Raw genomic sequence first — 19,086 nt, 5'->3', positions numbered from 1 at the left:
TTCAGAAACCATATGCTGATTTGGGAACATTTCTTAATATTACCAATGCAGAAAACGGTCTTGCTGCTTAATATTTTTGTGGAAGCCATGTTACTTTTTTTTTTTTTTTTATCAGGATTTTTTTAATAGAACATTCTAAAGAACAACCTTTATTTATAATATTTAATTATTTATTTATTTATTTGTTTGTTTGAATAAGTATTAGTTTAGTATTCATTTCTAAAAAAAAAAAAAAATCCTACTGAACCTAAACTTAAATGGAAGTGTATATAGTGCTTGGTCAGTTTGCATATATCAGCAATATTCAAATGGTTCCATCTGGGCCACGGGACATGCGCCATTTCAAAGCGAGCAGTGCGTCAAAACAACGGTGCTTTACACAGCATAAGTGCTCAGGGTCGTTTACAGTAATAATCTTCCGGCAATACATCCTCAAATATTTGTATCCAGTGCCAAACGCGCTTCATTCAAGCCCTTTCCGCTCTGTGCGCGTTTCTCTCGCTAGTAGACATAAAGCGCCACATTAAGAGCTGCAGATGGCGTGGTTATTTTAACAACAGTAGCAGGAACACGGTGAGCAGCAAAATAGATACTTTTACTATAATGCTGCAGAAAACGAGAATGCAGCAAATACAGTTATTTTTTATCTGTCATACAGATGACTCCGACCGCTTAGGCCTTTAGACGTTTTGTTTTTTCCCATATATTTAGCATTATTATTCAGCATATTAAAGGTGCTCTAAGCGATGTCGGGTGCCGTCACTTCTTGTTGAGGTTTAAAGTATTGTCAAACAAAACGGAGGCTAGCTCTACCCTCCCGCCTCCTCCTCGTCCGCGCACTAACCCCCCAAACCCCACCCCCAAATCCTTCTTGTCGGTTATTGGCTGGAACAGTTTGTTATGTTTCGTGGTGCGGGTTAGTCCAGTTTGTTTTTGTTGCCATTTGTGGAGCCTGGGGTGTCTGCAGAGACCGCGTTTGTTTACAGTGTGTTCAGGGGACAGGCAGTTAGCGGATAGTAAGGAGATGTTTGCTGTATGTGACAAAAGATGTTTTGGCCTAAAAAACGTGTGACATCGAGCACCATTGGAGCACCTTTAAAGGGACGTTTAGGAATTTCTCCCATCTAGCGGTGAAATTGTATTTTGCATTCAAACGAATTGTGCTCTCCGGCGCCTCGCTTTTTCAAATGCGTGTTGCATCTACGGTAGCTGTTATGTACCAAAAAGCTATGACAGGATGTCTTCTAACAGCACTTCGTCGAGTTTTCCTTCGGGTGACCAGGTTTTTATTTCAAACAAACTGCAACTTGACACAACGAACAAACGAATGTTACAGTATGAAAAATAACAGTGCAATGCAGCCTTTTAAACTTGCCGGGGCAGTGACAAGCGCCTCTCACTGCTCTGCTCTGCTCCTCTGTTTCTGCTGCTTTCAGTTACGTGACACTGGCTCTGAATGAAAACGCGTTGTGGAAACGCGTTGGCCTAGTACTTTTTGACCCTCTCTGCTATTATAGTTTTTCGAGATGGCGGAACGACATGGAAGCCTCTGTGGACCTACCCGTCACATGTATATAAAGATAATAAATTCTTCGTTTACGAGGATAAGTCAGATAATTGGCAGAGGTATTTGTACACCATTGAGGACATATATATGAATAGAAATATTTGGAATATTATTTAGAGATGGCAAGGGAAGACAAAAAACTTAAAAGTTTAACTTTAAAGTTTGTTTTGTGCTCCTGATGAGTGTTTTGTTTATTAGATTATTTATGTTTTTTGTTTTTAGTAGTTTATTACTTATTACTTAGTAGTTTATAAAAATGGTCCATACTTTTCTTAAGAGGTAAAACCTGCACTCCCATGTTTTCTCAGTCCCAAACCCTACTATGTTTCATACACATAGGATATATATACAGGTATGATTAAAAAAACAAAACAAAAAAATCACTGCTTTAGCTCTTGGGGCCCAGTATTCTCATCTTTGATGACTAATTTGAGTGTTTAGGATTTTTTTTTTTCAAAGCACTATGGTTGCCTCGATGGAAATTAATAAATGTTACAAAGAAGTATTGTCCAGACCTCTGGGGAGGAAATATAGAGACGGATCTCTTGGAACTTAAATTGAATACCCCTGATACACATGAGTGTACCTTAAATGTATTTTTAAAATTAATTCTATTATGTAAAAGGTTTGCGTATCGTCTTACACTAACAGTGGACCATATACAAAATTAAAGGATTATTTTTGATATGTTGTAATTTTTGATATTGTTATAAAAAAATGGTGTATACATAAAATTTTATATGAACACAGGTCTCTGACTGAACAAACAAGTACAACATTTCAAATTGTGCCCTACAAATCAGAAGCGGGAATATAACATTCAAATGAACACAGAACAGAACACCAGATGTGTCATTAACAAACCCAATTCTCTATTAATAGCTCAATGCCTGGAACAAACTTCTATTTTTGTCACGTTTAATAGGGATCAAGCTACTACTGACGCAAAGTTTAAACTTCATTATCTCTTGAATGTATTAACCATGCGGACAGTGACCCGGACAGTAAGAACACTATGATAGTAACAGATATGGAAAAAAAAAATCATAGAGTATCTTATCCTACACTTTCCCAGTTGGAGGTCCAAGGATCAGTAAGTTGTCTACTAAACCGCTTGACCCTCTGAAATTCGCCTTAACTTTCCGCTCGCTGACTGCGTCACTGAGTTCTTAGATAAGTTTAATATCAGTTTCCAGTATGGATGACGAGAAGCCATTTAGACATGACACTTTGTATCTTTGCAATGTTTCATAGTGGTTATTTTTGCCAAGTTGAAAAGGTTTGCATGTTGTTGTTGTTGTTGTTCTACTAACTCGTATTAATTTGCAACTACATGTCAGCTAACTCTTATTAGAGTATTAGTAGACTGTAGGTTAGGGTTAGTTGAATAAGTTGACTGGTACTTGCAAAGTTACTTATAGTCAGTAGAATGTACTGTTGGAGGAGCATCAAAATAAAGTGTTTGCAGGTATTAAGCAGACAGTCTATTAATACTCTGATGAGAATTAGTTGACATGTAGATGCAAAGTTACCTATAATTAGTAGAATGTCTAAAGAGGACTATCGCATGTCAGAGTGGAAACTTGGTGTTTTTTATTTCTCTTTTAGCATCAGAACCAGTTGATTTTAGGAGTGATGGGGGTGGATGTGTCTCTCGATGATATCAAAAGATTGACGCCCCGCTTCACAGTGAGTACCCGAAACACAAACAGTTTAAACTCAAATACTGTCAGCATTTCATCTGGTTGTTGTTCCAGTCTCATAAAAATACTAAAAAGGGACCTATTTATACATTTTTCTGACCTAAAAGCTGAAAATTCTGTAATTATTTACTCTAGGACTGCGCTAACTGAAGAATTTTCCAGTCGTCTAGTAGATGTTCATTTAAGTCATTAGTAGACTAATAGCATGTTTATATTAATTTAATTAATTAATATATGAATGTGTTGGGGAAAAAATCGGCAAGGAGAAAAAAAAAACAAGGAGACATTTCATGTATGTATTAGTAAACTAGTATTTTATGAGTTGGTATCGGCTGCAAAAATGAAGATGATGCTGACTCGCCATCCCGGCTATATAGTGGACACGCCTATAGAGAGAAATGCAACTGTCATACCGATTACATAAGCAGAGTGTATTTCTTTTCAATTTGAATTGGTTTGTTTAAAAGTAGACATTTCAAGCTTTCTATGTATTTCTCATGCATGGTTGGCAAGATGCATATGCACGGAGTTTCGGTTCATTTTTGTGACACGCTCCACCGAGACGGCAGAAAGCAAAGAGCATCCTGTTTGTTTTCTTTATTTTACAAAAGCACAATTTGATGTTAATGTGAGTTTACCCAAATAAAATTCGTTTTGAATGATGTATTACTCTTATCTGTATGACCAAAAATGACTGGGTATTTTAAGTTGTTTCCGCTGTTGTCAGGAAAATATTGCAAGTGTTCGCACCGGCGCCTCCATGCCATGAAGCGTGCTAATACTTTAGCTTCCACACTAAATATGCACCTAATAATAGCGCATATTTATCTTGGTTAACGTAAAAGTGAGCGGCCAAGTAAAGTTTTGAGGTCAATGGATGATATGCGAACATTTGGATTTCCTGTCCGACATACTGTAATTGCCACAAGGACCCGCTGTTAACGACCTGTCCCTCTAGTGTTCCTGACTCACCCTCTAGTCATTCCAAACCCAAATCCACCTTGTTTCAATGAATGTTCACACTGCTCTTTTTACATAAACAAATGCAAATGAGGATTAGGCTGATGACAAGCTCCAAAAAATGACAAAAAAGCACCACAAAAGTATCAAAAAAGTGATACATTCTTTATTTCCTTATGTCCCCAAAGAGCATTTGGTTTTGTAGCGAGACCAGCATACAAAAAAAGACCATCTACAATACAATACAAATAAATTAAATTAAATTAAAACAAAATACTACACAAGACAACAACAGGACCAAACAACTACCTACTTTCATGTCCACTACTGTTCAAAAGTTTATTGTAATTTTTTTTCAGGAAGGACACATTAAATTGGTCAAAGGTGTGTAACTGTTTCCAATATTGTTAATTACAAGAAATGTTACTTCAACAGCAAATCAGCATATAAAAATGTTTTCTGTAGGATTATGTGACACCGAAGACTGGAGTAATAATGCTGAAAATTCAGCAATGCCATCACAGGAATAAATAACATTTTAAAATATATTCAAATAGGCTCATTTTAAATTGTTATAATATTTTTACAATATTACTGTTTTTATGGTATTTTTAATCAAATATGCATGATAGTCTTCTAAGCATTTAATAATCTAATTTAATACCAACTGCAATATTTTTAACAGTAGGCTAGTGTAGAATAAAATGTGAAGTGTCAGATGTGTCACACCAGTTTGAGTCAAAGACAAGATGTGGGAATTTGATGGCTTCAAAAGACTTGGGATATAGTGCATAAATCACACACACTAATTTTATGGGGCTTTTATGATACGTTCTTCTCAGATTTGGTGCTTGACAGCCCTATTCACTTTCATTGCATGGGAGAAAAAACTTTAGAAAAAATAAAATCTGGTTTTGGGACAGCGTGCGGGCGACGAACGGCGACGAGTTTTAATTTAGGGTGAACTGTTCCTTGAACGCTAAATAATTCAATTTATAAGGGAACAAAGTGAAACTCATGTGTTAGATGTTTTCTTTGCAGACTCTTTGAGTCGCTGTAACAAGAATAACACGGCATGCATAAGATAAATGCGCTATTGTTCTGCGGTCTGCCGTCTTGCGGTTTTGCCTCCTTACAGTAAGATCGCTCTTAAGAGGACGTAAGCCCTTGTACATTACATCTGTTTGTACTTACATTTGATTTGTAAATGGTTGTGATTTTCTGTTAAGCTCATAGGAATGTTTCCAGATGAACCGACACATTTGATTAACGCTAAGTGCTCAAAGGTGATTGACAGCTCGGGTCGACGTTCTCAGGGGATATTAGACAGTACCCCGCTAGTGAGCGAGGGATTAACCACTGCATCTCTGAGGAACAAGGTCCATTTGGTCTAAGCAGGGATTTGGGTTTGATGGTGGTCTTCTTATTCGATGTGTCCTCACTATTCTCCTTTTTTCCGTTTTGTTTATTTCAGATTGGTCCTAATGGATATTATTTTGCAATTGACCCTAACGGTTACGTGCTGCTCCACCCAAACCTGCAACCAAAGGTACCGAAGCATTTTCTCCACCCAAATACCTCAAATATAACATCACAGCACATTTATGACAGAGGAAGAGGTTTTAAGGCTGCTTGTGGTGGATAACCATTACATGCTTGTCTCATGTTAAAACATTTCTTGCTTGTTTGACATCTATTTGACAACGTCTGTAGTTCTTGTATCTCTCTCTCTATATACATTTATATTATATATATATATATATATCACATCACATCTTTCTGACTTTTATTTCAGAAGCATCATACAATACTACATTCTCTTGAATAAATGATTAAATAACAAATACTTTTTTTTAACAGTCACTTGTCGCCACTCGAAACAATGTAATCGATAAATGCGTTATTTTAAGCACCAAGATTCTATCAAAAGCTGATTTTGAACGCTATGGTAGACATCAGTGTTCACATTTGAACTTTAAACTTTTATCTAAGTACTTCCATGATAATTTTAACTATTGCATCACAGAAATAATGATACTATGAAGTTGAAAAGACTGTTTGTGAAGATGACAACACTCTCCGGGTCACCGGCAGCGCCAACTCAGCTTTGAATGTTGCGATATGATTTTGTTAAAGTTTAATAGACAGACGAATTGAAAGATTGTGTGGGTGTTTGAATCGAGATCAGTCTTTTAAAGATGAATCGTGCAGCTCTATTGTCTAATCTCTCTCTCAGCATATGAGAAGCATGAGGGCTTTTCGGTGCTTTCAGTCTCACGTCTCTTCCACACGTCCAATTGGGATATTACGTCACTCAACACTGATAGATAACAACACATTTCAATCCTCTGTTTGAACGAAAGTGGCTAAGCAAAGACAAAAATAAATTAATTGAATTTGAATTAATAAAGATTCTGAAATAATAAAAACATATTTTAGAATCGTTAAAGGGGTGGTTGATTGCGATTTCACTTTTTTCATTTTTAAATAGTGTGTAATGTTGCTGTTGGTGCATGAACAGCATCTGCTAAGTTGCTGCGCTGAAAGTTCAACGTAAGCAGAGATATCATATCGTCTTTTAAAAATCAGGAAGTTTAATGCCTACAAAAACGACTCAAATGGGACTACAACGAGATACTCCTGGGTTTTATACGTAACCAACCCATAATCAACCCTCCCTCCGGAATATGCAAAAAAGGGGGCATGGCCATATTACTGCTGCTTTGTCGAAGAGGAAGAGTTATAGAGGAGAGGAGTAGCCATGCTGTCGAAAGTGTGTTATTTTCACCCAGCTGTCAGGTCTTCTGTGTTCGGGCTTTATACGGATTCTGTAGTTCGTCAACAATGGCTACAATTTATGTTTGATTATGTTCCTGAAAATTACGACCGTAATTTAGCTCTCTGTGCTGCGCATTTTACGGAAGACAGCTTCCAGAATCTCCACGAATTAAATGTCAGATTCACCTGTTACTAAAACATGAAGCAATTCCAACTTTAAAACCAGAGGCAGCAGTTGGGCCACAACCTGTAAGTAAGACTTAATAATTTTAAATGTATTTGCATGTATAATTTCAGACGTAATGTTTTAGTTTTATCAAGGACGTAAACAAATGCCAGCGCTGGCTTTAGTAGCCACTTAGTTATGCTATTTTGTGTGTCTATGACAAATGCGTACAAACATTTTGGACCTGACTTTGTAATTATATACTAATTTTGTAATTGTATTTTCCATGTATACTTTATGACGTAATTTTTCGATTTGATCAAGAATGTAAACCAATGCCAACGCTATTTGTTTATAGTAGCCAGTTAGTTCGATGCTACTGTGTGTAAGACAAACGTGTACACCTAAAGAAAACGATACACTGAGTAAACTAAGTTTTGTGAATAGATAAACGGTTGTTCATTATATCGATAAAACAATAACTTTAAAAAACGGTATTACTCTGTCATTTATTCAGTTATATTAAATGTTTAATCAGGAGAAAACTGTATCTCAAAAGCTATAAGCAGCAGTAGCATTTTCAAGTAACAGTGTATCGAAATTCTTATATAATAATAGTAGAATAGAAAAGAATAGAATAATAATAATAATAAAATGTACCATTCAGAAACGTTTTGTAAGAGCCGTGGGGAGGTTCTGCTTGACTCTCTTCATTGCCTCTTTCTGGTTTTGATTTTGGCTCAAACTGATACAGCAGTAGGCTATTGACACTATTTACATTTGACCGGAGCACATGCAGCTTTCGCCTGTAAAGGCAATGGGAGTGAAGTTTCCGGACTACGTGCACTACGCAGTTTAGCCAATTACAACACACTGGCCCAACTAACCAATCTGAGCCCATTGCCTGTTTCTGAGGGAGTGGTTTCATAGAATCAGGAAGTCAACAGGTCGTTCAAATGACAGAGGAGAAAGCGGCTTGCAATAAAGGTGAAATTGATGAAAAATAAGGCTTTAAAAAAAAAAACACACTTAGACATGTTATATTGCACCCCATAAACACAATCATGCAAAGAAAAAAGCAGTAAACCACCCCTTAAAAAAAAATCGAGATAGCTAGGTAATCGTTTTTTTTTTCTCCCAGCCCTAATATATATATATATATATGAAGAGCTCTTTTCCAAAACGCGATAAACACCATTTAAAAAAAAAAAAGAGCTTGTCACGTCATTTTGCTGTGTACTGAACCTATTCACTGCTCCATCAACGTTTCATGCCAAATCGCTATATTTCATTGTTTAAAATGTACCGCAAGATGCAGTTTCTTTCCAAACCGCGATAAGCGCCAAACCCATTTTTAACCTAAACTCGATAAATCCTCTCCACTAATCAGAATTCGGTGAACGTTCTACGCAATCCAACACGGCGGCGCTCTGAACAGAGGTTTGTTTATGTTCATTCATTCCTCAAAATGAGTGCTAGTTTTCTAGACGACTAGTAGTTCTTTTAAGCCATTAGTTTAATCACATATTTATATTGATTTAATTACTTAAATATATATGGGAGAGAAACCATAATGAGCGTTTTTAATTGCCTATTCCGCATCTCAACGCACGCATAAAGCTTGCCACAAAGAACCGCCAAAAGTGATGATTATGCATGAAACATTTGAATTGTTTATTTTTGAATTTAACAAGTGTTCCCTTTCGTAGTCACTCCGAGTTACGTCGGATGACGACGAATGGAGGTTTCGCCTAGAAAGCCAATCATCTTCGTGTATTATAAAACGAGCCAATGGCGATGAAATGTCATGGGTCTGCGGAATTTGCATAGCGTATTTCCGCCCCACCGCGTGGGTATAAAAGGAGAGATGCCGGCAAAAGCAGATCATGTTTTCGCTTCGGAGCCAAGAGCTTCTCTTCACTCCACAAGCCAAATCCTGAGTTTTCTGTTACATCATCTTCTTCGAGACGAGCGAACTCTCCGGTGTTGGTGTGACGGCGGTACCCAGCGAGTTTCACATTGACTGCGATCTGAGCAGTGATCTGCCAGTCTGTGTGCTTCTCCCTGGTCGCCTCAGCGTCGCTGAGTTTTCCTCTCTAAAAGAGCTGCACGTGGCACGTCTTTTTAAAGATGTCTCGCCGGTGTTCTTCTGGGTGCGGTCGATTCCTGTCTTCCTTTGATGGGCACAATCGCTGCTTTGCGTGTTTGGGCTTAGAGCGCGCTAAAGCAACGCTTGTGGATGACTCATGTTCCTTCTGTGGGAACATGGCCATCGCAACACTAAGGTCGAGACTCAATGATCTCATTCGAGAGAGAGTCCCCTCTTCCACACCCCGATCTACACCCTCCATGAGAGGTGGTACTTCGGCTGGTGGACAGGGTGAATTGAGGGTGACGGTGTGGAACAATCCGACGATGCGTCCTCGGACCACGCCCCCCTCTACAGTGTTGCAACACGCGAGCTCTGCTCGGTGATTCTACGGGGTCCATCTACTCATGTCGCGCGTGTTGTATTCGGCGCTCCAGAGGAGGACTCGATGTTGATCGCGGCATCACAAGGCGGGCAGGAGTAATCGGGAAGTGACGATGCGGCTTCGTTGCCTCCTTCTGGAGTACCAGCGTTGCCCGTATCAGATCCCGAGATGACGGCCATGCTCTCCCGGGCCGCCGCGAGCATCGGGCTTGAGTGGAACCCTCCGCCCTGCCCTGAGCGCTCGCGGTTGGATGACTGGTTTTTGGGTGCGGCTGCCGCCTCACGGCCACAGCCAACCCCAATACCATTCTTCCCAGAAGTGCATGAGGAGCTGGCGAAGTCATGGAAGGCTCCCTTGACCTCCCGTGTATGTTCGTCAGCTCTCTCCGCCTCCCCCCCCCCCCCCCCTCGATGGGGCGGTCGCCCATGGGTACACTGGGATTCCCCCGGTTGAACGCTCTGTTGCCATGCAACTGTGTCCTCAGAGCGCTTCATCTCGTGGTATTCCTAAGCACCCGTCCAAGGCCTGTAGATTTTCGTCGACCCTCGTGGCGAGATCTCACAGAGCTGCAGGACAGGCTGCCGCCACTCTGCATGCGATGAGCACCTTGCAGGTCTACCAGGCCCAGCTGCTCAGAGATATGCACGAGGCGGGGACGCCCCCATATCCCAGGCCGGCCTCTTCGGCGGAGCGGTTGTGGACTTTGCCCAGCAGTTCTCAACTGCATAGAAGCAGTCTGAGGCGATCAAACATATTCTGCCCCGACGGCCTGCTGCTGCCTCCACCCAGCCGTCGGTACAGACGCCTCAGCCTGCTCGCCGCCGAGGGCGCACTCCTGTGGCTCCCTCCCCTCCCGCACGGCCCCAGCAGCAGCCTTCACCCGGGCCGCGTCGCGGAGGGGGCCGCAGGAAGGTGCCACAGCTTACGAGCGAGCGCGCACACTCACTGCTGACTTGTCTTCGACAGTTCGATGGCAAGAGTGCGGTCCCACTGAAATTGTTTCAGAGGCTCCTGGGGCAAATGGCATCTGCAGCCGCGGCAACGCCGCTCGGATTGCTTCATATGAGACCGCTTCAGCTGTGGCTTCGCGATCGAGTCCCGAGGTGGGCATGGCATCATGGCACACTCAGAGTCCCAGTGACTCCGACCTGCCGTCAGACCTTCACCCCGTGGAGGAACCTCAGTTTTCTACGGGCCGGAGTTCCCCTAGAACGAGTTTCCAGGCATGTTGTTGTCTCCACAGATGCCTCCTCCACGGGCTGGGGCACCATGTGCAACGGACATGCTGCAGCGGGCTCCTGGACAGGACCCCAGCGCCTTCTGCATGTCAATTGACTCAAGTTGCTGGCAATACGCCTTGCCCTGCACCGTTTTCGCACGTTGCTCATGGGTCAACACGTACTAGTCCGTTCAGACAATACCTCGACAGTAGCGTACATCAACCGTCAGGGTGGTCTACGCTCCCGCCGTATGTCGCAACTCGCACGCCACCTCCTCTTATGGAGTCAGAAGCACCTGAGGTCCCTTCGTGCTATCCACATTCCGGAGATCGGAACTTTGCAGCCGACGAGCTGTCACGGTTTCGGCCTATCTCCGGTGAATGGAATCCCCAGTCGGTCCAGCTGATTTGGGACCAGTTCGGGGACGCACAGATAGACCTGTTTGCCTCCCACGACTCGTCCCATTGCGCCCTGTATTACTCCCTGTCCGAGGGCACCCTCGGCTCCCCCAGTGAGCCTTCTCGCACAGACCTTGTGCAAGATCAAGGAGGACGAGGAGCAGGTCATTCTGGTTGCGCCGTACTGGCCCATCCAGACCTGGTTCTCCGAACTGATACTCCTCGCAACAGCACCTCCTTGGCCAAATCCTCTGAGGAAGAATCTCCTTTCTCAGAGACGGGGCACCCTCTGGCACCCTCGACCCGATCTTTGGAGGCTCCACGTGTGGCTCCTGGACGGGAAGAGGCAGGTTTGAGTACCCTGCCACCAGCGGTGGCGGCTACCATCACTTCCGCTAGAGCATCGTCCACGAGACATGTCTATGCGTTGAAGTGGAACTTCTTCGTGAAACTGGTGCTCTTCTCACCGAGAAGACCCCAGGAGATGCTCTGTCAGTGTCGTGCTTTCCTTCCTGCAAGATGGGCTGGAGCGAAGGCTGTCTCCCTCCACCCTGAAGGTGTATGTAGCCGCTATCGCCGCATATCACAAAGCAGTGGAAGGTAAATTTCTGGGGAAGCACGACCTGATCGTCAGGTTTCCTGAGAGGAGTGAGGAGACTGAATCCTCCTCGCCCTCCTCTCGTTCCCTCTTGGGACCTCTCAGTGGTGTTAAATGCCTTGCAGAGGGCTCCCTTTGAGCCTCTGCAATCAGTTGAGCTTAAGTTCCTGTCTATGAAGACAGCGCTCCTGGTTGCATTGGCCTCCATCAAGAGGGTAGGGGACCTGCACGCATTCTCCGTTGACGAAGCGTGCTTGGAATTCCGGCCCGGTCACTCTCACGTGACTGAGACCCCGGCCTGGATATATGCCCAAGGTTCCCACCACTCCCTTCCGGGACCAGGCGGTGAACCTGCAAGCGCTGACCCTGGAGGAGGCAGACCCAGCCTTGGCACTGCTCTGTCCAGTACGCGCTCTCTGTGCTTACGTAGACAGGACGCAGTGTTTCAGGACCTCAGACCAGCTCTTTGTCTGTTTTGGTGGGAGACTGAAGGTAAAGGCTCTCTCAAAGCAGAGGTTGTCCCACTGGATAGTGGACGCCATTGCTTTGGCTTACCAACAGCAAGGCCGACCGTGCCCCCTTGGTGTTACAGCCCACTCCACCCGGAGTGTGGCTTCCTCTTGGGCTCTAGCGCATGGCGCCTCGCTGGCAGACATCTGTAGAGCTGCAGGCTGGGCGACACCCAACACATTCGCCAGATTTTATAATCTCCGAGTGGAGCCTGTGTCCTCTCGTGTACTCGCTCCAGTCAGCTAGTACCGGACCCGCTCAGGTGTCTTCGCTTGCTCGCCACTCCACTCCACGGACTGGATACGTGCGATAATTCCTCAGGTGAGCCTCCTCTCTGAAGCCCTGAGTTCCTCCAGCACTGTTGACGCTGGCGCCAGTGTCTATTGCCTGTGCGTCGGCTAGGTGCCTCCGTGTGCATGGTTCCTCCCCTGAGTATCCCCCACATGTGTATTTCCACTGTAAGCCTCCTTGAGCATGTGTCTTTCCCTCGGCAAGCCACCTTGCCTCTCCTGGAGTTGAAAGTTGCCACCCCACGGGCTGGTCACTCCAGCGTTCCTACATATGTAGCCCTCCGGCCATATGTGTATTCTTAAGTCCTCCCTACGGGTAGGCATGCTGCGGCATATTTCCTCTGAGATATGCTTCCCAGTGTACCTTGGTATTCCTGTGTTAAGTAGGACTCCTTCGTCCCTCCCAGTATCACGACAGGGGGATCAGACTTTTGCAGGGCACTGGAAGACAGCTGTGAAGGTGGCGTGATTTCACAGGGACCACCATTCGTCGTCATCCAACGTAACTCGGAGTGACTACGAAAGGGAACGTCTCGGTTACGTATGTAACCCTCGTTCCCTGAGTAGGGAACGGAGACGTTACGTCTCCCTGCCACTTCCGCTGTACCGCTGGGTAGACGCCTGAGTTCAGTCTCGGCTCCTCAGCGAAGACATGATCTGCCTTTGCCGCCGTCTCTCCTTTTATACCCACGTGGTGGGGCGGAGATACGCTTTGCAAATTCTGCAGACCCATGGCATTTCATCGCCATTGGCTCGTTTTATAATACACAAAGATGATTGGCTTTCTAGGCGAAACCCCCATTCGTCGTCATCCGACGTAACGTCTCCGTTCCCTACTCAGGGAACGAGGGTTACATACGTAACCGAGACGTTTTCTGTCAGTGTCAGCTACAAAGATTAAGTTGACTATGCTTACCCTCCATCTTCGCAGTAGTGAACGCGCATATAGAGAGAAATGAACACTTCGAATTAGCCTACATACGCAGAGAGTAGCCAATTTCTTTTTGTTTTGTATTGTTTTGTTTAAAAGTAGACATTTCAAGCTTTTTATAGATATACTTCTCAGGACCGTGAGGCAAGTTTTGCTGTTTCGGTTCATTTATGAGACACACTCAAGTTCACACGCGGGCTTCCATCTCTTGATTGTATGTCTGCTATATTTGCTTCTAATCTATTAATCCAGTCAATTTGTTGATGAAACATTGATTAAAATGAAGATACAATTTATACAAAACGAAATTCACTTTAAAGAAAGGCTTTCTACTAAGCAAAACTTAATAAGTGGTCTGACCCATTCCAAATGTTTTCCGATATATTGGGCATCTTATGATCCTATCGTACTCATCTCATGCGGTTCCCTTTTCATATAATCAACATAGATGAAATATAAAAATAATAACATTATATTATTAAACATAAATATGAAACGTATATTTACGTTTAACTTAGCCTATATTTAAGCGTCACGCCACTCCGCTTTGCTCACATGCTGTGTAGCCTATTCATGCATGTGTGTGTGCATGTGGTGGAGGGGTGCCCATCACTACTTTTGAATATCGTTATCATTATTAAATATTTTTAAAAATGTGTTTTTTTTTCATGCATATGTAGTGGACAAATTGGTCCTATTTGTTACAGGTTTGACACTTTACTAAAAATGAATGTATTACTAAATACCTTATTGAATAATAGCTATTGATATCATTACTATTTTCCGGTTCTGCACAAAATGAATATTATCCTAGATGTGTTACTAAATTTAATTTATAGTAATTTATAGTAAGAGCCCCTGATGATATGTTGCATGTTCTCATTTTTTTAATAAAAAAAAAAAGACAAACCATACATTTTTGGAAAAAATGGATGGATTTATAGCGTTTTGAAAAAAAATTACTTTTAATTTATCATAACCAAAATTGTTGTTTGATTTAATAATCATTATTCAACATGTTCAGACTGGGCCAATAAAACATTTTAACAGGATAAATTGAAGATTCACAAAATGTGTGTGTCTAGGTAAAAAATCTTTATCTTTATCTGTATCTTCCCTTCCTTGTTTGTGTATATGTGCTGCATATTTATGTCCCTTCTTACCTCTTAAATGATGTCTTCATATGCACATTTATACCTAGAATGTACAAATTTTGAAGATTACGCCAAATTGAAATCCCAAACCGAGTATTACGATTCTGAATATTCTCCTTCCCAATATAGATGCTATATTAGATACGACATGGATGTTTAATTAAATATAGTGTCTACTGGCGAACTTAAGTCTCTTTTTTGGAGAAATAACACCATATACACAAAGGTTTCGGGTCAGTAATTTTTTTATTTTATTTTTTTATTAAAGAAATGAATACTTTTATTCAGAAACAATTAATTATATTGATATAGTAACCATATACATTTACTTTGTTACAACAAAAAATTCTTCAAATAAATGCTGTTCCTTTGAACTTTCTATTTTTCAAAGATTCCTGGAAAGAAAGGAAAAAATCAAATGTTTCCACAAAAGTAATGAGCAGCACAAATTTTCTCAATATTGATGATAATAAGGATCATGTGACTATGAAGACTGGAGTAATGATGCTGACAATTCAGCTTTGCCGTAACAGGAATAAAATACTTTTTTAAAACAGTTATTTTAGGGATACGCTGTGTACACAGCGGTAGTAAGATACTTACTAAACTTGATCTGTTTTATTATCCAGCTGGTGGGCGTTGGCATGTTTGAATGGCTTGCCTTAGATCATTTGCGTTTGAATACCGTGCGCTCTCCATGGCCGTGGCACATTAACGCGTAATTAGGTATAATGAGCTGGAAAGAAAAAGACTGACATCTCTCTCTTTTCATACAGATTACATAAACTAAGAATATTTGTTTTTTTATATAAATTAATTAATTTAAAAGAAGAGAGTTCAAGCTTCATTATGGAAAAACACTCGTGTCTGTATGACAAGTATTCGCGGAATTACAGTTCATTTTCGGACGCGTTTCAGAATGGACTTAACTGACAGAGAGAAGGCACAACTAGCATCATGTTTATTTTTCTTTATTTGACTAAAAGCACAATACTTTGTTTATATTGTGAGTATACACAAAAAAAAAACACACTTAACAGGATCAAATGATGTATAACACTAACACATAAGATTAAAATCAACAGAGTATTTTGAGTCTCTTTTGCACTGATAAGAAAAAAAGCGGGCCTATCGCTTCGGCGCGATAGCAGACCTCAGAGGGTTAAAAGTTCTGTCAAAAAAATCTAAATGGTTTGGCACAGGCCGATAGGTCCTTAACTCAATCTGCTTGCAATCACATCTTTCTGTATAGGGCACAGCTGATTGGATCCTGCTGTATCAGCAGCCAATAAGCTTGCTGCCCAACTTTCAAATACTTGGTCAGCATCTGCGTAGCAGTTTGCAGTGCGCGTTCAGAAACCCTCCACCTTCCCCAGCTCCACCTGTATAGATCTGCTACAGGTAGTTCATTTATGCTATATTGTACAGAAGCAACATGCCCTGTACTTGCTCTGCAGCAGCAGCAATAACAGCAGCAGCAGTGTAGTATAGCAGATCTATTTCTTCAATACCAAACATATTAACATACCATGCCAAACCCTTCGAGAGTTATCATGACAGAACTGTTTTACTGCATTTTTGATCAAATAAATGCAGCCTTGATGAATAAGAGACTGAAATGTCTTACCGACTCCAAGCTTTTGAACTATAGTGTAATCTAGAGCTGTGCAAATCTTATCATATATTAATATAAAGCATTTTTTTTCTCGTATTGTATTGATGCTTAAAGTCATTGAAAAAGTTGTATTTTATTTATCTCAGTTCCACCACATAAGAAAAAAAATAATTTGGTAGATAAAAAGTCTTAATTATAATATAAAAAATAATAATTATGACAAACAAAAATGTTGACACTTTTGCCAATTGTACTGATATGTTGTAATATTTGTCATATTTATTCGTGCTATTTAATGGATATACAGTATGGTTTCCATATAGGTGATGCATCATGATGCATTGAATTATGCGTTGCACATTGCAATACCCAGCCCTAATATTATCCCTTCTGTTTTTCTTCCATTCATACGTTTTTATAGTTATAACCATATTACATTTTACTATCTTATGAAACAAACAGGAAGATCAAGCACCTGCGAGTGATTCTACTCATATCGTTATTGGCAAGTGCGTATGACCTCATATGTAAAGCTGTAGATTTAGAATGTATGAACATGCATTTGCGGTGTGTAAACAGGCGTGTCATGTAGCTTTTCCTTTTGATCGGAGCATGCAGCCCCTCTTCTGGGTGAGCTTTGCACATTGCCTTCAAATCGCCCAAAGTAATGCACGTGCTTCTGGCAGCAAACCTGCATATATGTTTCTCAATGCAGCTCGACTACAATCAGTCTATTTGCAGGTCCCTTTGAATCTGTTATCCCACCGCACACATGGGCCGGTCTGTATTACATCTTTTAAATAAAGAATGTGAAGGAGAAAATAGATCACATGTATGCGTTCAGGGTCATAGTTTATCCTCAGTCTGGATGGTAAAAGCACCGTCCATCACCTAGTCTCAGACAACCCCAGCCCACCATGACACCCTCGCAAGTTAAGGAGGAAAATGCATTAAATATATTTACTTCTGGTCGAACCTAGATTGCAAATCGTTTAGACATTTTCTGATTTAAGCTCAATATGCAATCGCAAAGAGTTATACATGCGCAGGGCTCAACAATAAGGATGACTCGGGGGGCCAGTGTAAGATCTTACGTTCATTGTAAACATTTGGTTTAGTTTGATGTATTTATGTTATGCAATTATGCCAATTGAAGATTGTATCCACGTTAATGTTATCTAGCCTGCTAATGTAGTACTTTGTTGGAATTTGTTGTGAATTTGACTGTGATAGTAATGGAAGTGTCAAACAAATCAGTAATGTTTTGCACCGTACTATATACCATTCCTTTCTTAAGATTTTTTTTAATTTTTCATGTATATGTGCATTTTATGTTTTTTATTTTTTATTATTGTTAATCAAAAACCTTTTGAATTAGCTCTATTATTTTATTAATTTTATTAAGTAAATTTTCTCTTTTTAAGGAGATTAAATCACAACTCGAATTGTATACCTTAACATTCAAAAGTTTGGGCTTAGTACAATTTATTTATTTATTTTAAAGACATCAATACTTTTTTTTAGCAGTGATGCATTGGATTGATCAAAAGTGGCAGTGTTACAAAAACGTCTAATCTATTGTACTCTTTTTCAAATAAATGATCTTTATTTGAACTTTCTATTCAGTAAATCTACCACAGTTTCAAAAAATTATTAAGCAAGACAACTGTTTTCAACATTGATAATAATAAGAAATGTTATTTGAGCACCAAATCAGCATACTAGAAGGATTTCTGAAGGATCATGTGAGACTGAAGACTGGAATAATAAGTTTTATTTATAAATAAAATTAATACGTTTTATTTAGAAAGCGCGAGCTGACATGTACATTTTCAAGTCATTGGCATACCAGTTGATAGCTGAGACCATAACTATGGATAATATGACCAAGAGGTAACAAATAAATATTTAACAAGTTTGTTAACAGTTAAAAATAATGTCTTAGGTCTACTTTTAGCAGTGGTAATTATGGAGGAGTAGTATGCTGTGGATCTGACATTAAGAGCAGGCTTGTATTTTAGCTGGTGAGATTTAACATTTTGATAATTAATAGTAGTTTTGTGAAGAGGTTCAGGAAGAGGGAAATCAAATCTAACTGTTATCAGCTTATTATCAGAAATACCAGTTTGTGAGACAGAGACATTATTAATTCCTGAAGTGGAAACAAGATCAAGTGTGTGACCACGGCAGTGAGTAGGAAAGTCAGCATGTTGTACAAGACTGGAATTATCCAAAGTTAATGTAAGGTCATTGGCATTAGAACAGTCAGAGTCAAAAGGGATATTGAAATCACAGAGCAGGATAACATAAGAGGATACAGCATAGGCCAGAGTAAGTAGTTCATTGAGTTCAGAGACAAAAACCTAACAGAGACTGAGGAGGACGATATATTAATATGATCCAACGCTCTACCAGGCAATGCAGTAATGATGCTGAAAATTCAGCTTTGCCATCACAGGAATAAATTATATGTTATAAATATGATTAGAATTTAAAATAAATAATAAAATAATAATAATAATATTTAAAAATATTATACATAAAATTAAACAATCTTTAAACCTCAAACCTTAAAAAAGTAGTGTATGTATTTTTTCTGATGCATATATTCAATGGTACAAAATTATATGATAGTTTTGAAAAAATTTATTTGAGAGATTTCTTCGCTCTTTCAGCTGTCTATGCTTAAGAATGCCTGTTTTGTGAAGCGGGGCAAGTGCTG

At 40.6% G+C, this 19,086-nt stretch overlaps 1 protein-coding gene across 9 annotated transcripts in view; it reads left to right on the top strand.

Annotated features, from left to right (window-relative positions):
* LOC143696854 (voltage-dependent calcium channel subunit alpha-2/delta-1) overlaps window positions 1-19,086 on the top strand; it is a 157,551-nt gene that overhangs the window by 105,384 nt on the left and 33,081 nt on the right. For all 9 annotated transcript variants that reach the window (XR_013186066.1, XR_013186067.1, XM_077193648.1 and 6 more), the window contains exons 17-18: window positions 3,176-3,256; window positions 5,705-5,779. Coding sequence is in view for 7 of the 9 variants with exons in the window: in XM_077193648.1 (XP_077049763.1) it covers window positions 3,176-3,256; window positions 5,705-5,779 (156 nt within the window). In the remaining 2 variants the exon portion in view is untranslated. The remainder of the gene's footprint in view (window positions 1-3,175; window positions 3,257-5,704; window positions 5,780-19,086) is intronic.

This window comes from Siphateles boraxobius, unplaced genomic scaffold, assembly GCF_051911475.1.
Source record: "Siphateles boraxobius isolate OS27281-9 unplaced genomic scaffold, OSU_SipBor_1 31, whole genome shotgun sequence".
Lineage (NCBI taxonomy): Eukaryota > Metazoa > Chordata > Actinopteri > Cypriniformes > Leuciscidae > Siphateles > Siphateles boraxobius.
The sequence above is the reverse complement of the archived record's forward strand: the minus strand, read 5'-3'. Positions and strand labels throughout refer to the sequence as shown.